The 15,755-nt window shown below is 57.9% G+C and overlaps 1 protein-coding gene across 4 annotated transcripts in view; it reads left to right on the top strand.

Moving 5' to 3' along the window:
• The window catches only part of OSBP2 (oxysterol binding protein 2), a 90,869-nt gene extending 76,118 nt beyond the window's left edge, over positions 1–14,751 (top strand). For 2 of the 4 annotated variants that reach the window (XM_014253976.2, XM_088065094.1), the window contains 11 exons: positions 349–547; positions 2,341–2,461; positions 3,333–3,399; positions 3,738–3,905; positions 6,599–6,844; positions 8,654–8,774; positions 9,396–9,499; positions 9,744–9,839; positions 10,174–10,358; positions 11,228–11,448; positions 11,885–14,751. In XM_014253976.2, coding sequence (XP_014109451.2) covers positions 349–547; positions 2,341–2,461; positions 3,333–3,399; positions 3,738–3,905; positions 6,599–6,844; positions 8,654–8,774; positions 9,396–9,499; positions 9,744–9,839; positions 10,174–10,358; positions 11,228–11,448; positions 11,885–12,027 — 1,671 coding nt within the window. In that variant the 3' untranslated portion in view covers positions 12,028–14,751. The remainder of the gene's footprint in view (positions 1–348; positions 548–2,340; positions 2,462–3,332; positions 3,400–3,737; positions 3,906–6,598; positions 6,845–8,653; positions 8,775–9,395; positions 9,500–9,743; positions 9,840–10,173; positions 10,359–11,227; positions 11,449–11,884) is intronic. The other 2 variants (XM_088065093.1, XM_005524534.3) reach the window with 1 other exon arrangement.
• The last annotated feature ends 1,004 nt before the right edge of the window (positions 14,752–15,755 follow it).

A 15,755-nucleotide genomic window follows, 5' to 3' on the forward strand; every position in this document is an offset into this window, starting at 1 on the left:
CCCAGGGACCACGGTCCCATCCAGCTTCTTATTTGCTGAATTTGGGCATGAAGGTGCCACTGAAGACCTCTGGGCTTGGCTGAGGGTTGTGAGGGCCCAGCCTGGGGAGCACGGTGGGGTCAGGGATGGGCACAGGCCAGGCTGCCGTGGACAGGTGTCCGTGTTGCAGCCACCTCCGTGGGGTGGTTCAGCTCTGGATGGCCGGAGCTGAGCTGTGGATGTGGGGATTGAGCAGAGCTCTGGGAGTTGGTAAAACACTCCTGGGAGAGGAGCAGGAGGGGGGCGTTGGGGAACCAGCCCCGGAGTCACCGTGACGCCTCCCAGCTGAGCTTTCCCCTCCTGCCGCAGGCCTGCCGCGATTTCCTGGACTTAGCCGAGAGCCACAGCCGGAAATGGCAGCGGCTGCTGCAGCATGAGCGGGAGCAGCGGATCCGGCTGGAGGAGACCATCGAGCAGTTAGCCAAGCAGCACAACAGCTTGGAGCGCGCCTGCCGCGGGGCACCCGGCCTGGCCTCGGGCACTGCCAGCATCTCCAGCACCGCCAAGGGTGAGCGACAGGCTGGGGCTGCTCCGGGATCTCTGGAATAGGACGGGGCTGTTTGGGATCCCCAGGATGGGACAGGGCTGTTTGGGATCCCCGGGATGGGACAGGGCTGTTTGGGATCCCCAGGATGGGATGGGGCTCCTGAAGGACTCCCAGGATGGACCCAGGGTGTTCAGCTTGGTGGGATAAGGCTTCTCAGGGACCCCCAGGATGGACCCAGGGCGTTCAACTTGGGGACCTCCAGGGTGGGATAAGGCTTCTCAGTGACCCCTGGGATGGACCAGGGTGTTCCCCTTGGGGATCCCTGGGATGGGACACAGCTGCTCAGGGACTAGGATGGGACAGGATGGCTTGGGGGCTCCTGGGATCGACCAGGGCCCTCCAGGATGGGTCAGGATGTTCCACTCAGGGACCCCCAGAATGGGATAGAGCTGCTCAGGGACCCGTGGGACAGGCCAGGGCTGTTCAGGCACCTCTGGGAGGGTTCAGAACATTCTGCCTGGCTGCTCCCAGCGAGCTGGCAGCAATGGGAAGGATGCCCAAGGCAATGCCCTGTATCCCCATGGTATTTTTTTAAATGGATCCCATTATGCCATAATTATTCCTAATTGTCCTTGCTCAGGGACTTGGATGTCCCCAAGATTCAGATGTGAGGGAGGGCTGTGTCCCCAGCTCACTCATGCTATTCCTGGCTATTTTGGGAGCTTTAACCCTTACGGCTGGGCACATCTCCGGGTGCTGGAGGGCAGCCATGGCACTGGGAAAAGGCTCAGGGGCCCCTGGCACTGCTGAATTGGCTGCGTGGGGTGGCAGTGGAACGGCCAGGGCTTGTTTGCAATAAGATCTAACAGCTTTGCAGATTCCTGCCAAATGTCCTTCCCCCAGGGAAGCATTAGTTACAGCCACAAAAACTGCTAATAGTGCTAGGTCTTACTTTTAAAGGAAATACAGACCCGAGGGAGAGAGGCTGCTGGAGGGGGGGAGTGATGTTGGTGCCAGGCACTGCCCTCGTTCCTCTACGGCCTCAAGGGAGGTTTAGTTTGGATGTTGGGGAATATTTCTTCATGGAAAGGGTTGTCCAGCCGTGTCCCCATCCCTGGAGGGATTTACCAGCTGTATGGATGTGGCCCTGGGACACAGGTTGGTGGTGGCCTGGGCAGTGCTGGGGGAAAGGCTGGGCTTGAAGTTCCCAGAGGGCTTTTCCAGCCTAAACAATTGTGAGGTGCAGGTGGGGAGGGCAGGGTGGGAATTGCTGCAGGGACAGGCACAAATCGGCCTGAGGTGGTGACCCTGCTCCTCTGGAGAGTGGGAATGAGGCAGGGAATGGGATTGTCCGGGATGGGGCAGGAGCGGGGAAGCTGCACCGGGACTCGCAGCCATCGATCCCTCCCACCACAGCAGAGGAATGTTTGGAAATTCAAGACTGGGAAACCTCTCCAAGCATCACCTGAAACACGTGACTTTTGATTCCTGCTTTAATCCAAACCGGATTTCCCGGTGGACGGGGCGGTGCTGGAGCGGAGCCACATCAGAAGAGTGTTGTCAGGTGGCCTGGGGGCATTTTCGGGGGTGCTCCCGAGCATGGCAGGGTCACCTTGTGTGCCAGGGCACATCCTTGCTCCTAAGAGCTGGAAATTGGTTCAGCATCCTCGGGGTGTGGAGTGGGATGTGGAGGAGGGGTCAGGCTGTGAAGGGAGCCGGCGAGGAGGGGACACAGAGGGGCTCTGGGGAGAGATCCTGCGCTGTGGGCTCTGGAGGGGATGGCAGCACGGGATGTCTCAAAGGCTCTGTGCCAGCAGGGAGTGTGCAGTCTGCCAAAGGAGAGGCCAGTGATGAAGATGAGGAGACAGAGTACTTCGATGCCATGGAGGATGCACCAGCTTTTATCACAGTAACCGCAGACCCCAAGCACCACAGGTACCATCCCCAACCTGCCTGGGAATGTGGGAAGGGCTGGGAAGAGCTAATTCTCCTGCAGCAGCACCTCCCACAGAGTCACTCTGTGGGCATGTCATCCAAAATTTCCCCAGCTTCTGTCCAGGGGTCCATCCTGTGTCCAGGTGCTCCTGCATTCCTGGAGCAAGGCTGAGGATGGCTCCCAGTTGTAGTGAAGCAGGTGAAGAAGAGCAGGTGCTGTGGGAGAGCTTAATCCTCTGCCCCTCAGTTGATGGGAGCAGGGACTTGGAGGGAAATCCCTCCGAGTGTTGGGCAGAGGTAGGGAACACCTTGCCGTGACAGAATCATGGGATTCCATGGGGAAGGGGCTTTAAAGCTCCTCTCATTCCACCCCTGCCATGGACAGGGGCACCTTCTACTGTCCCAGGCTGCTCCAAGCCTCATCCAACCTTGTCTTGGACACTGCCAGGGATGGGCAGTCTCAGCTTCTGTGGGCACCCTGTGCCAGGGCCTCACCATCCTCACAGGGAAGATTTTCTTCCCAATACCCCATCAAACCCTGCCCTCTGCCTGCTGTCACCTGCTCTTACTCCTCCATGGACATCTGGGCTGGAGGAACCTGTGGTCTGACCCATGATCACATCACTGGGCTTGGTGATGAAAGCAGAATCTCTGTACCACCGAGGCTGGGGCTGAGAATCCCGTCCTGAGCATCCTGTCCTTAGAATCCCCTCCTAACAGCCGTGCACAGCCTCTGTCAGCCCTTTTCCTTCCTGGCAGTCCCCTGGGGTGGTGCAGGGAGATGCTCTGGGTGATGCTGCACCAGCCCTGGGTGTTCTCTCCCCTGCTCTGCCCTCACCTGTGCTCAGCAGCCGCTGTTTCCTTCCCGCAGGCGTTCGGGCAGCAACCTGAGCGGGGCCAGCGAGGGCCACCCCGAGGACTGGAACCTGGAGGACAGCGTGAGTTGCTGGGCAGAGTGGGAAGGATGGTCCTGGTGGGGTGAAAGCAGGGGAGAGGGGATGGTTGTGAAGGGACCCTCCATCTGGGTCTAGGTGCTCTGTGGTGGTTCCTCTGTCAGTCATGGGTGGGGGTCAGATATCAGCAGTCGTCAGCGTCCTAAACATTCTCCTGAGGGAAGCAGGAGAGCGTTGGGGGACAATTGTACCCATGTTTCCCTGGAGAGCAGGCTTCCAGCAATGCTCCTCAGGTGTCTCCTGGGCTGTGCTTGCTGTTCCTGGGAGCTGCTGGGTCTGGTTGGGTCCAGCTTAAACCTGAGTTCCTTGTGTTGCTTCCACAGGTCTTTGAGAGTTCAAATCAAAGCAGCTACAATGAGTCCATGGGCAAAGATCTCCTGCCGAGGAAAAGGAGACGGACTCGCATTCCCGACAAACCCAACTACAGCCTTAACCTCTGGAGCATCATGAAGAACTGCATTGGCAAAGAGCTCTCCAAGATCCCCATGCCCGTGAGTCTGAGTGTCCCTGGCACCCAGGGCTAGCACAGGGGCTGTGTTTGGGCAGCTCTGGGCCGTGCAGAGGGTTTGGGTTACAGCTCTGCGTGGTCCTGCCGGTGCTGTGGTGGCCCAGCAGCCCCAAGCAGGGACAGGGATTGTCACCAGGGACTGGATTTTGTGCTGGCAGAGCCCTCTGTAACTGCTGCATGCTTATCGTGGAATTGTGGAGCAGTTTGGGTGGGAACTCAAAGCCCATCCAGTGCCACCCCTGCCATGGCAGGGACACCTCCCACTGTCCCAGGCTGCTCCAAGCCCCAGTGTCCAGCCTGGCCTTGGGCACTGCCAGGGATCCAGGGGCAGCCCCAGCTGCTCTGGGCACCCTGTGCCAGGGCCTGCCCACCCTGCCAGGGAACAATTCCTGCCCAATATCCCATCCAGCCCTGCCCTCTGGCACTGGGAGCCATTCCCTGTGTCCTGTCCCTCCATCCCTTGTCCCCAGTCCCTCTCCAGCTCTCCTGGAGCCTCTTTAGGCCCTGGAAGGGGCTCTGAGGTGTCCCTGGAGCCTTCTCCTCTCCAGGTGAGCACCCCCAGCTCTCCCAGCCTGGCTCCAGCCCTTGGAGCAGCTCCGTGGCCTCCTCTGGACTGGCTGCACATTGTGGCTCCTGGGCAAGCTGGAGCAGAGGGAACATTGCCTGGGTATGCTCTGTAAATCCGGCTGTTGCAGAGGTGTGGAGGGAAGCAGGACACTGTGAATCCCTGAGGATTCATGAAGAAGGGACCTTGTTGCTGGTGATGTTTTCCCTGGTGTGATCTAGGTCAGGACACTCAGGGCTCAGTCCCACCTGCACCAAGCACGGCAGGGCTGGGTTCCATCTCAGGGGCTCAGTGAGCCTCATTTTCCTTACAGAGAGCAGCTTTTTGGTGAAGGAGGTGCTGGGGCAGACTTTGGGTGCTGCTGGTTCAGCCCTGGGGGCAGAGGCTCCCCATGATGGCCAGAAAGGGTTTGCTGGGGGGGTCTGTGTGGAACAGCCCCTCGCATGGGCTGCACAGAGCTGCATTCACGGTCCATCCTCTCTTGGGTAAAGAGCAAGGAGCTCATTCCAGAGGCTGGGATGCTGAATTGGTTGTGTTCTGTCTCTTCAAACAGAGCCTGAGTGAGAGCTCAGAGCTCTGGCTGAGTGATGAACTGTCTCTTCCTTGTGCTATTTCCAGCTGGGATGGACAGCCCAGCACCATCCAGTTCTGCAGCAGCAGCAGATCAGGGTGTGATGGACACAGGAGTAAGCTCAGGATGTGAAATCCCAGCAGCTGCTGGTGCCTGGAGAGAGAAGTTTATATTTTCCCTATCAATCAAATCATCCTGGGAGCTGCTTGAGTCCAAACTTGAGGGCAGTGTGGAAGAGACGAGGTTTAGATTAGATACAAGAAAGAATTGTTCCCCATGAGGGTCTGAGGCCCTGGCACAGGGTGCCCAGAGCAGCTGGGGCTGCCCCTGGATCCCTGGCAGTGCCCAAGGCCAGGCTGGACATTGGGGCTTGGAACAGCCTGGGACAGTGGGAGGTGTCCCTGCCATGGCAGGGGTGGCACTGGATGGGATTTAATGTCCCTTCCACTCAAACTGTTCTGGGATTCTGTGAAATCTTGGAGGATCCCACAGTCACTGTGAAATGAGAGGATGCACCAGGATCCACTCCACAAGCTCAGCTGCATGTGGACATTCTCTGGGGAGATTCCTGATGAATTAAGAGCATTTCTGAGATTCTCTGAGCTCTTCTGAGAACCATCCCCTTCCTGGGGATGTGATGGACTGACAAAACTCTTGTGCAAGCAGCTCCTTGATTTTCCCTCTGAATGAACAAACCTGCAGCACTGAAAAGGAGGAAAACAGTTGTAGGGATTTGGGTGGATTCATCTTCTTCCCCTATAGAAGGGTTTTGCTCCCTGTTGCCTGAGCAGTTCTGAGGATGCAGCTGCTGGCTTTGTTCTCTGCATTTCTCCCAAGAATTATCCCAAGTGATTTGCTCTTTATGTGGATTTGATGCTGCTCTTTCTTTCCAGCTCTCTCCTTCTCTGATGCTGTAAGATCCCTGCCACTTACAGGCTAAATCCCCGAGTGGAGAATCTAAAAAAAGCTAAATCCTGGAATCTGGAGTTTGTTTTTTCTACTATGAAATATTTAACTTGGCTTACAGAAGTGGTTCTCCCATCCTTCAGCCATCTGCTCCTCTTAAAATATGTTTCTTTGTTTTGAACTGGAACTAAAAAGGCAGAAGACCTTTTGAGGCTCTGTCTTTCTTTCAATTTTTTTTTAATTTCATTATTTTCAGTGTGAAAAATAGGGGTGCCGTCATGTGACTCGAGTCCCAGGAGCAGGGAGACCCCAAAATGGGACTTTTCCAGGTTTTCTGGGCAGTTGGGCCACCTGGCCTAGGGGTGAAGGTGATGAGGGCAGGCTGGGGAGCAGCACATCCCTGTCCTGTGTCTGGTGGAGGCAGCAGGGGGCTGATCTCGTTGTTGAAGCTCATTTTGGGGTCAGGGTGGTAACCTGGGGTGATCCCTGATTATCTCACAGGGCTGTTGGCTCCACCACACCCCTTGGTGCTGCCTGGCACAGATCAGGGGGCAAAGCACATATTCCCTCTGGGCTTGGTGGTGCCTCTTGGGGATTTCTGCTGCTTTCTTAACCCTGCCTTGTTCCCCTGCAGGTAAACTTCAACGAGCCCCTGTCCATGCTGCAGCGGCTCACGGAGGACCTGGAGTACCACGAGCTGCTGGACAAGGCGGTGAAGTGCGAGAGCTCCACGGAGCAGATGTGCTTTGTGGCCGCCTTCTCCGTGTCCTCCTACTCCACCACTGTCCACCGCACTGCAAAGCCATTCAACCCCCTCCTGGGGGAGACCTACGAGCTGGACCGCCTGGAGGAGCTGGGATTCCGCTCCCTCTGCGAGCAGGTGAGGGCTGGGGCTCCGTGGGATCATCCTGATCATCCTGCTGCTGCTGCTGTCCTGCTGGGGGCACCCAGCACCTCCCTGAGCCTCCCGTGGGCTCCTCTCCCAGCAGTGGGATGTGGCCCAGGCGGTGCAGTCCCCACCCCTGGGGGTGTCCAAGGAAGGACTGGACGTGGCACTCAGTGCTCTGGGCTGGGTGACAAGGGGGGCATTGGGAACACGTTGGACTCGGTGGGTTTGACCCTTCATCCCCAGGTTTGGAGCAGCTGCTGTAGCAGTGCCAGGCTGTGCCACCAGTTCCTTGCAGGACACCCAGGGGTGGGCAAAGCCCTCCCTGGCAGTGAGTGCCCAAACTTGTCAGACACCTGTGCAGCACTTGTTTGAGGCAGGATGGAGCCTCCTGTCAAATGCCATGCCATGCCATGCCACCCTGCATCTCTAGGCCGTGCTGCTCTGGGCAGTGGCAGGGAACAGGCTGTGTGGGGTCTCCTGGAAGTGTGACCCAAGGAAGGTCCTGAAGCAGGTAATCCCCAAAATTCCTGGCTCTGCTGTGCCTCCACACCCCACAGCTCTGTGTGCCCGATGTCACCCAGCTCTGCACGTCCCCAGATCGCCCGTCCCAGCCTGGGAGCCATCCCAGTGCCCGTGGCTGCAGCAGGTGGGCCCTGGTGCAGCCCTCCTGCCTGCCAGGGTCAGAGGTGGCCTCATCCCTCAGACACCCCGGCACTGGATACCTTAGACCACAGTATTCCCAATCCTGCCTGTCCAGTACTGCTGGACACCCAGACTACATCATTCCCAAACTCTGTTATCCCTGTTCTCATTCTTTCACCCCCACTTTTCACCACACTCCTTCCTCCAGCCCTGTTCCCTCCCAAATAAATAACCTGCCCAGAATTACTTTCTCTGGCTGGTCCCAGTTTTCCTCTGTTTGTACCCAGATTTGCTATTCCTGACCAATTCCAGCTGCCTTTCCCACTGCTCTGAATTTTCCTTGGATGCTGGCTGTGCTGCTCAGCCTGCCAACACGCCCAGCCAAGCAGTGATAATCCAGTGCCTGAAATCCAGTTATCCAAATAGGATTTCCTGCTGCTGGTGACTGGGATTTAATGGCGAGGCCTTGGCCTGCCCGTGTGTGTAATCCAGAGCTCGGGGCGCTCAGCCTGTAATTACAGCAGGGAAATAAATCATCCCAGAGCTCTGGGCATCCGTGGGTGCCTGTGCCAGGCTGTGCCACGAGCTGAGAGCCTGCCTGAGGACAGATCCCTCTGCCTGGGACCTTCCTGCTCCCACCTTTGTTTTGGGCAGCTTTTCCAGGGCAGGGCTTGTGAGCACCATCCTCTAACAAGTCACTCTCGGGGTTTAGGATGCTGTGTCGGCTTTTCCAGCCTGGTGTGTGTGGGAGGGAAAAGCCAAAGTCTTGCTGTGTGTTTTGGACACCTTGTGAGCCTGTGTCCTCTGGGATTTCCCAGCTGCTGTTCCTCTGGGATTACTGGGGTGCCAGCACATCCGTGTTTCTCAGCCAGGATCCCAGGAAAGCAGGGCCATGTTCTGGGGTCAGGAAACAACAGCATCTCTCAGCAGTGGTTGCTCAAGTGAAGATTTCATGGATCATGCTTTGAAATGAGCCTTAGCAAATCCTGGCAGGATCCTGGTGTGTCTGCATTTGCTGCCAGGGCACTGCATGGGGACCCCCCTGATGGCCAGGAGGAGACTGGGTTATGCAGAGCCTGGAGTATCCTTAGTGCTGGGCTGGTGTGGAGCTGCTCCAGGCACTCAGCTGGGCTCTCATGGGCTGTGTCCTGTCCCCAGGTGAGCCACCACCCCCCAGCAGCTGCCCACCACGTGTACTCCAGGCGAGGGTGGACGTTGTGGCAGGAGATCACCATCGCCAGCAAGTTCAGGGGCAAATACCTCTCCATCATGCCACTGGGTAGGTGATGGATTCTGGAATTAACTGGGATTGATAGGCCTTGCTCATGCAAAACCCAGCAGTTAAAGAAACTGCTTCCTTAGCCTTTAGGAATTTCCTGGGTTCACCTAGGGCTCAGTGAATTCCACCCCAAGCAATTAAGGAGCCCAGATTTGTGCTCCTGATCCAATGATCCAACAATAACGTCTGCCCTGGAAGTGGAAGTGATGCCAGCTGCAAAGGCTCCTTTGCTTTGCCCAGAAATTGATTTTTCCTTCCATGATATTTGAAGTTAACTTGCTGCCTGTTTTAACCCTCTCTCTGCCAGTCAAGTGCAATAAGCTGCCTCCTTCCAGCATTTTATTTTCCTTTTGCCTGTCCCTGGGCTGGGCAGCATTCCCACAGTGGTGCCAGTGCCTTAATCAACCAGGCAGCACATTTCTGACGTGCTTTGGGCAGAGGGCCTGGCAGGAGTTGTACCCTCCCTTCCTGGAGCAGCCTGGGAGGGATGAATCCAGAGCCAGACCAGGCTGGGGGATGCAGGGAGAGGGATGGCTCTGAGGATGAGCACAGGGCTGGGGAGGTGGTGGGCTCTGGAGAACATCTGGCCCTGCTGAGCTCAGATCATTCCTCTCTCCACAGGCGCCATCCACCTGGAGTTCCACTCCAGCGGGAATCACTACGTCTGGAGGAAAGTCACCTCCACTGTGCACAACATCATCGTGGGCAAGCTCTGGATCGACCAGGTGGCTGAGGGGACAGTTCTGCCTGGCTCTGGGGGGCTGGAGGAGCGTTGCCCTCCTGGGGCACGTGCTCCTGCCACGATGGGAAGCTGTGCTTCCCTGCAGGGATGGGAGAGGCCTCCTGGAGCCTTCCCCAAGGCCTGCAGGTGTGGTGGGGGTGGCTGTGTAGGACAGCCCCTGGTACCTGCACTACAACTAATGTCTCCTCTGTCTCTCCCTGCTGTGATTCTTTCTGTCTTTTATCCAGTCTGGTGAAATAGAGATTGTTAACCATAAGTCCAAAGATAAATGCCAGCTGAAATTTACCCCCTACAGCTACTTCTCCAGGGATGTCCCCCGCAAGGTGAGTATCCAGCAGGGACTCTGCTCCTTCAAGGGTCAGACCTGGCTCTTCCAGGCTCCCAGTACCACTGGGATGAGCCCCAGCACAGGGCTGAGGGGCTGGTCAGGCACCTCTGACATGTGTCACCAGGGAGGGCTGGGTGGCACCTCCACGTGCCATGGCTTGGCTCTGATGTGCTGGAGCTGCAGCACTGAGGCCTGGGAGGGGCTTGGTGGGTTGGGCACCTACCTGGGATGTCCCAGGAGACACAGCACCACGTCCAGCTGGGCATCTGGAGGCTGTGGTGTCCATCTGGACGTTCCCAAATGCCACCAGAGCCGTATCCCCCTGCCAGGTGACGGGGGTGGTGAGCGACGCCGATGGCAAAGCCCACTACGTCATGTCTGGCACGTGGGATGAGAAGATGGAGTGCTCCAAGATTGTCCACAGCAGCCATGGCAGCACCAGCACTGAGGGCAAGCAGAAAACTGTCTACCAGACACTGTCCCCAAAGGTCCTGTGGAGGAAGTACCCGCTGCCGTGAGTCCCCTGGGGGTGGGATGGAGCAGCAGGACAGGGATGGGGGTGGGATTTCTCAGAGCCCTGTGGAATGGGAGGCTCACGTGCCCAGGCCTGAGGATGTGTGGGGCTGAGTGGCTTTTTCTGAGGTGGGAGAATAGGTCCCTGCAAGGGGAGGATGGCTCTGGGGACTCCTGTGGGTGGGTTTGGGGCACTTGTGGGGCTGGTTGGGGTTTTGGGGCGGTGGGCTCTGGCAGGGAGGGCTGTTGGCTGCTTTGCCTTGCTGGTCACCCTGTCCCTGGCCATGATGTCCCAGCAGTGACTTTGTCCCCCTGGGGACCAGTCCTCCCCTGGCCCTTGTGACCCTCAGGGCTGGGCTCAAACCAGTCTGGGAGCTCAGGGAGCAGCAAAGCCAGTCCCTGGGGCTCCACCACTGCCCTGGGCAGCCTGTTCCAATGCCTGACCACCCTTTCCAGGAGGGATTTTCCCCTCATATTTAATCTAAAGGTGCTGTGGTGCAACATGAGGCCATTTCCTCTCATTCCATCCCTTGTTGCCTGGGAGCAGAGCCTGACCCTCCCCGGCTGTCCCCTCCTGGCAGGGAGTTGTGCAGAGCCAGAAGGGCCCCCTGAGCCTCCTTTGCTCCAGGCTGAGCCCCTTTCCCAGCTCCCTCAGCCGCTCCTGGGGCTCCAGCCCCTTCCCCAGCTCCGTTCCCTGCCCTGGACACGCTGCAGCCCCTCCAGGGCTCTCTTGTCAGGAGGGACCCAGAGCTGCCCCAGCACTGGAGGTGCACCAGCAGGGCCAGCACAGCGAGAGTGGATCAGTGGGGCTGGGGGGCTGTGCCTGAGGAATCCCCCAGCCCCCAGCCTGACCAGGCTCTCTGGATTCAGGGAAAATGCAGAGAACATGTATTTCTTCTCGGAGCTGGCGCTGACGCTGAACGAGCCCGAGGAGCGCGTGGCGCCCACGGACAGCCGGCTGCGCCCCGACCAGCGGCTGATGGAGAGCGGCCGCTGGGATGAGGCCAACGTGGAGAAGCAGAGGCTGGAGGAGAAGCAGAGAGCCGTGCGCCGGCGCAGGGAGGCCGAGGCCGTGGAGGCCCTGGAGGAAGGTGAGGGATGGTTCAGGATGGTTCAGGATGGTTCAGGATGGTTCAGGATGGTTCAGGATGCAGGGACCGCGCTGCCGTTGCTGGGGGAGGGTTGTGGAGGACAGACCCTGCAGTGGGAGGGCGGCTTTGGGGACTCCTGTGGGTGGGTTTGGGGCACTTGTGGGGCTGGTTGGGGTTTTGGGGCGGTGGGCTCTGGCAGGGAGGGCTGTTGGCCGCTTTGCCTTGCTGGTCACCCTGTCCCTGGCCATGATGTCCCAGCAGTGACTTTGTCCCCCTGGGGACCAGTCCTCCCCTGGCCCTTGTGACCCTCAGGGCTGGGCTCAAACCAGTCTGGGAGCTCAGGGAGCAGCAAAGCCAGTCCTGGCACTTGGGGCAGCTGTGGGATCGCGGGGTTCCGGGTGGAGGAGCCCCCCTGACCCCCGTCCTGCCTGGCCAGGGAAGGACTACGAGGGGTACACCCCGCTGTGGTTCGAGCGCAAGGTGGACGCCGTCACCGGGGAGCTGATCTGTGTCTACAAGGGCGGCTACTGGGAGGCCAAGGACAAGCAGGACTGGAGCGCCTGCCCCGACATCTTCTGAGCCCCCCAGTGCTCCTGGGACAGCAGCACAGCCCGAGGGACAGCCGGGACACGCCGGCAGCGTCCTGCCGGGCCGACACAGTCAATACACACAGAGATCCAAACACGGATTCCAAACCTATTTTTTTATGCACTAATAAATAGCATCCTTTTTTTTTTTTTAAATTTTTTTTTGTTTGTTTTGGGTTTTGTTGGGTTTTTTTGTTTTGATTTGATTTTTTTTTTTATAATGATGGCTTTTCCAGTGACTGCTCAGGAGTGAGGACACGTGGAGCTGGGTTGGGTTTAGGATGTTTGTTGCTGTCAGGAGTTGCTGCCTATATCCTCCAGCGCCTTGGCTCCGGCGGCCGAGACGTCGACTTCCAAAGATGCCTGGGGTGTGGGAATGCTGTGCTTGTGTGAACTCTTCTCTTTGCCATTTTTTTTTTCTTTTTTTGTTTTTTGGACCCCATTTCTGTGTGGACTTTATGGAATTATTTTTTTATAAAAACAAATCCTGCTCCTGGTTCAGGTTTCCTTCAAAGACGGACACGAACAACTCTGCTTGGAAAACTGTCCCCAGGAGCTTGATCCCAGAGGCTCTTGGTGGTTCCACAGTGCCCAGTCATCCCAGTAACACCCAGTAGGATATTTCAGCTGGTGACTTTGGGGTTTTTGATGTGGTTTTTGTTTTTTTTCAAGAGCTTTGGAGGTTCCCCACAGTCTGATGTGTTCAGGCAAAGCTTGGGCCTGTCTTTATCATGTGGGAGTGGTTTGAGTGAAGTTTGCTTTGGTTTTCCTGCGACCACATCCGAAGGGAGAAATGGCCTCAGCGAGGCTGGGAGTGCCAGGCTGGTGCAGTCAAGAGTTTTTATCCCAGAGATGCTTCTGGCTCCGTGTCCCTGCTCCATATCCCTGCACACGGGGGCTGGCTCTCCATGCTGGCTTTTCCATCGGTGTCTCCTGCTGAGCTGTGCCTGATGTTGGGTGGGAGAGGAGGGGAGAGATGCTGTGATCCCGCTGGGATGGAGCCTCGGTCCTGCATCTCCCACCCTGTTCAGCCAGACAGGCCTGGGCACAGGCTGAGGCTGGAGGGTCCCTGCATCCCAGCTCCTGCTCCCGGCTCCTGTTCCTCTCCTCCCTCGTCCTGGCCTCTCCCTGCAGCAGTTCCAGTTTGGCAGGGCAGGGAACCCCTTGTCCCCTCACCCCTCCTGGCTGCCATCGCCCTGCCTGGCCCTGGATGCACCGGGAGAAGTGGAACGAGCTCTGCTGGTGACAGGTGAGGATCAGGAGCACCGAGGGGAAGCAGGAGGTGGCAGCACCCCAAACACGGGATCTGCTGGGCCAGGGAGTAGCAGGAGCACCTGGAGATCTGCACTGGCCCTGCTGGATCCCATTTTTGCTGTCTCCTTCTCCCACCCTCCATCATATCACACTGACCCTGCCTCCGGGGCCGCCCCGGGCCGGGCCGTCACACCCACGTGGAAGTTAATTAGCAATAACGAACCTTGAGGCAATGGTAACTGGAATATCCAGGCTGCACACGGGACACTTATGCAATCAGGTTCCTCATCCATCAGTCTCCTGATCAGCTTCCAGCACTTCCATCCCTGTGATCCCCACAATGTACAGTCCCCACGGCCCTGGACCGTGGTGCGGGGCAGCCCCCACTGCACCCTTGAATCTTATTTATTTGCTTCTAATTTATACATATATATATAAAATATATATATAAAAAATTATTTTGCTTAAATTTCTATGGTACACAATAGATGAAAAATGATGAAGACAGAAGTGTCTGTCTGAGTTTTTACAGCACAAGTACGATTCCCCTTGGCTCATCCCCGAGCTCGGGTGGTGGTGGAATGATTCCCATTGCAGGGAAGCTCCAAAGCTGGATCCTGTAGCATGGAAAGGGTGTTCCAGAGACATTCCCACCTGGAAACGATGAGTCTGTGGTCTGAGGAGTGGCACTGGGGATTCCTGGGAGTGGGCTGCTCCAAGCTGCTTCCCAGTGTCCCGAGAGTTGCTGCTCCGGAATGTTCCCTCCTTCCTGGAGCTTTGCCCTGGCTCGGGAAAGCCGATCTTAAATGACCCAGTCTGGGATTCGGCCTGTGGAGAGCTGCCTGTGCCCCGGCCCCAGGTGTCCTGCCTGGGAGAGGGAGGATGCTCCCACTGATCCCTGATGCCGCTGCCTCCTTGTGGCAGCCCCGAAGTGTCCCGGGGGATTTGTCCCACGCGAGGCCTGGGCCGGGGCCGTGATGGAGCTCTTCAGAATGCCTTATTTTCCTTTTTGCTGTGTCAATGCAAGCGTCACCCGGGAGCTTGGAGCAGGGAGAAGCTCCAGCACAGGCTGTTCCCAAGCTGGATTGGGGTGTTCCCGGGCAGAGCAGAGCAGGGAGTGGGATTTTGCTCCCTAAGTGCTGGTCCTGAGGGGTCCCCTGTGCTGTGCCCCCCTCTGTGTCCGTCTGGGAATGCCCATCACTGACCCTGCACAGCGGGGGGAGCACCAGGAGCACCCCAACCCAGAAATCCCCCGGATTTTAGGCTAATGGAAAAAATTGCTCCATCTCCCAGAAATCATCTTGTCAGCAGCACTTAACCAGAGCACCATCTCCTGGTCCTTCTGTTCCTCCTCGAGGATTTTAATGTCATTCCACTGTAAATGCTGTTGAATGTATTTTCTTTTTGAACAATAATATATTGTGAGTGATCCCTCTTCTCCTACATGGAAATAAAACTTGGATTCGGGAGTTTTAAAAGCCGTGGTGCTCAGATGGTCTCTGGCTCCCCAGGGCTGCAGGTCCTGGAGGAGATCTGGGTGTGAGAGGGGACATGGACACAGCTTGGGCATCCTCCAAGGAGGATGGGGAGGGATCCTGGAAGGTGGCAGAGGAAGGAGAAAATCCAGGGAGTGTTGCTCAAAGGAGGAGGTTGCCCAAAGTAGAGGGAAACCAGGGAAGTGGTGATGCAGGGAAGGAGAAGGATCTGGGGGAGAAGTTGCTGAGGGGAAGAGATGGAACAGGGAGGGTGGTTTGAGGGGCAGGAGGGGCGGTGATCCAGGGGAAGTTGTCCAAGGCAGGAGGTGTCCAAGGGCAGGAGGTCCAGGGAAGGAGGAGCATGGAAAGAGATCATCTGGGAGCTTGAAGGAGGAGAACCAGGGCAGGGTTTGCCCCGGGAGGGAGATGGGCCAGGAGAGATCATCGGGATGGAGATGTCCCAGGGGAGTCTGGCCCAGGGGGAGGGTGGTGGCCCAGAGGAGGAACAGGGAATGAGGAGCAGCAAACGGGGCTCAGGGAAGGTTCCCAGACGCGGAGGTTCCCTGTGGCTGGTGGGCAGGAGCTGGCCCGGGCAGGCTGAGGCCGGTCCCTGCGGGATGTTGCCAGGAGACAGGGACACACAGCCCTGCCCGTCCCGCTCCTGCCTCCTGTGTGCCGGCCCAGGTGAGTCGGGGCTGCGGTGGGGGGACCCGGGCACTGTGACCCCCCCTGGGCACCGGGGGCTCGGGGCGCTGGGCACGGCGATGGCCCCGGGACCGCAGCTCCGGGGGCAGCTCCGGTGCCGTGTCCTGGGTTTGAGGAGAAACATCCCCCGGGCCCATCTGCACCGGGGGCGGCCGGGCCGGGCCGGGCTGTGTCGGACTCAGCACCTTCCCTGAGCCCTGGACCAGCACACCGGGACAGACAGACCGGGACAGACAGACCGGGACAGACACACCGGGACAGACACACCGGGACAGACACACCTGGA

The sequence above is a fragment of the Pseudopodoces humilis genome, chromosome 20 (assembly GCF_049639895.1).
Source record: "Pseudopodoces humilis isolate 2021_Gansu_Grassland_sample_001 chromosome 20, ASM4963989v1, whole genome shotgun sequence".
In the NCBI taxonomy this organism is placed as follows: Eukaryota; Metazoa; Chordata; class Aves; order Passeriformes; family Paridae; genus Pseudopodoces; species Pseudopodoces humilis.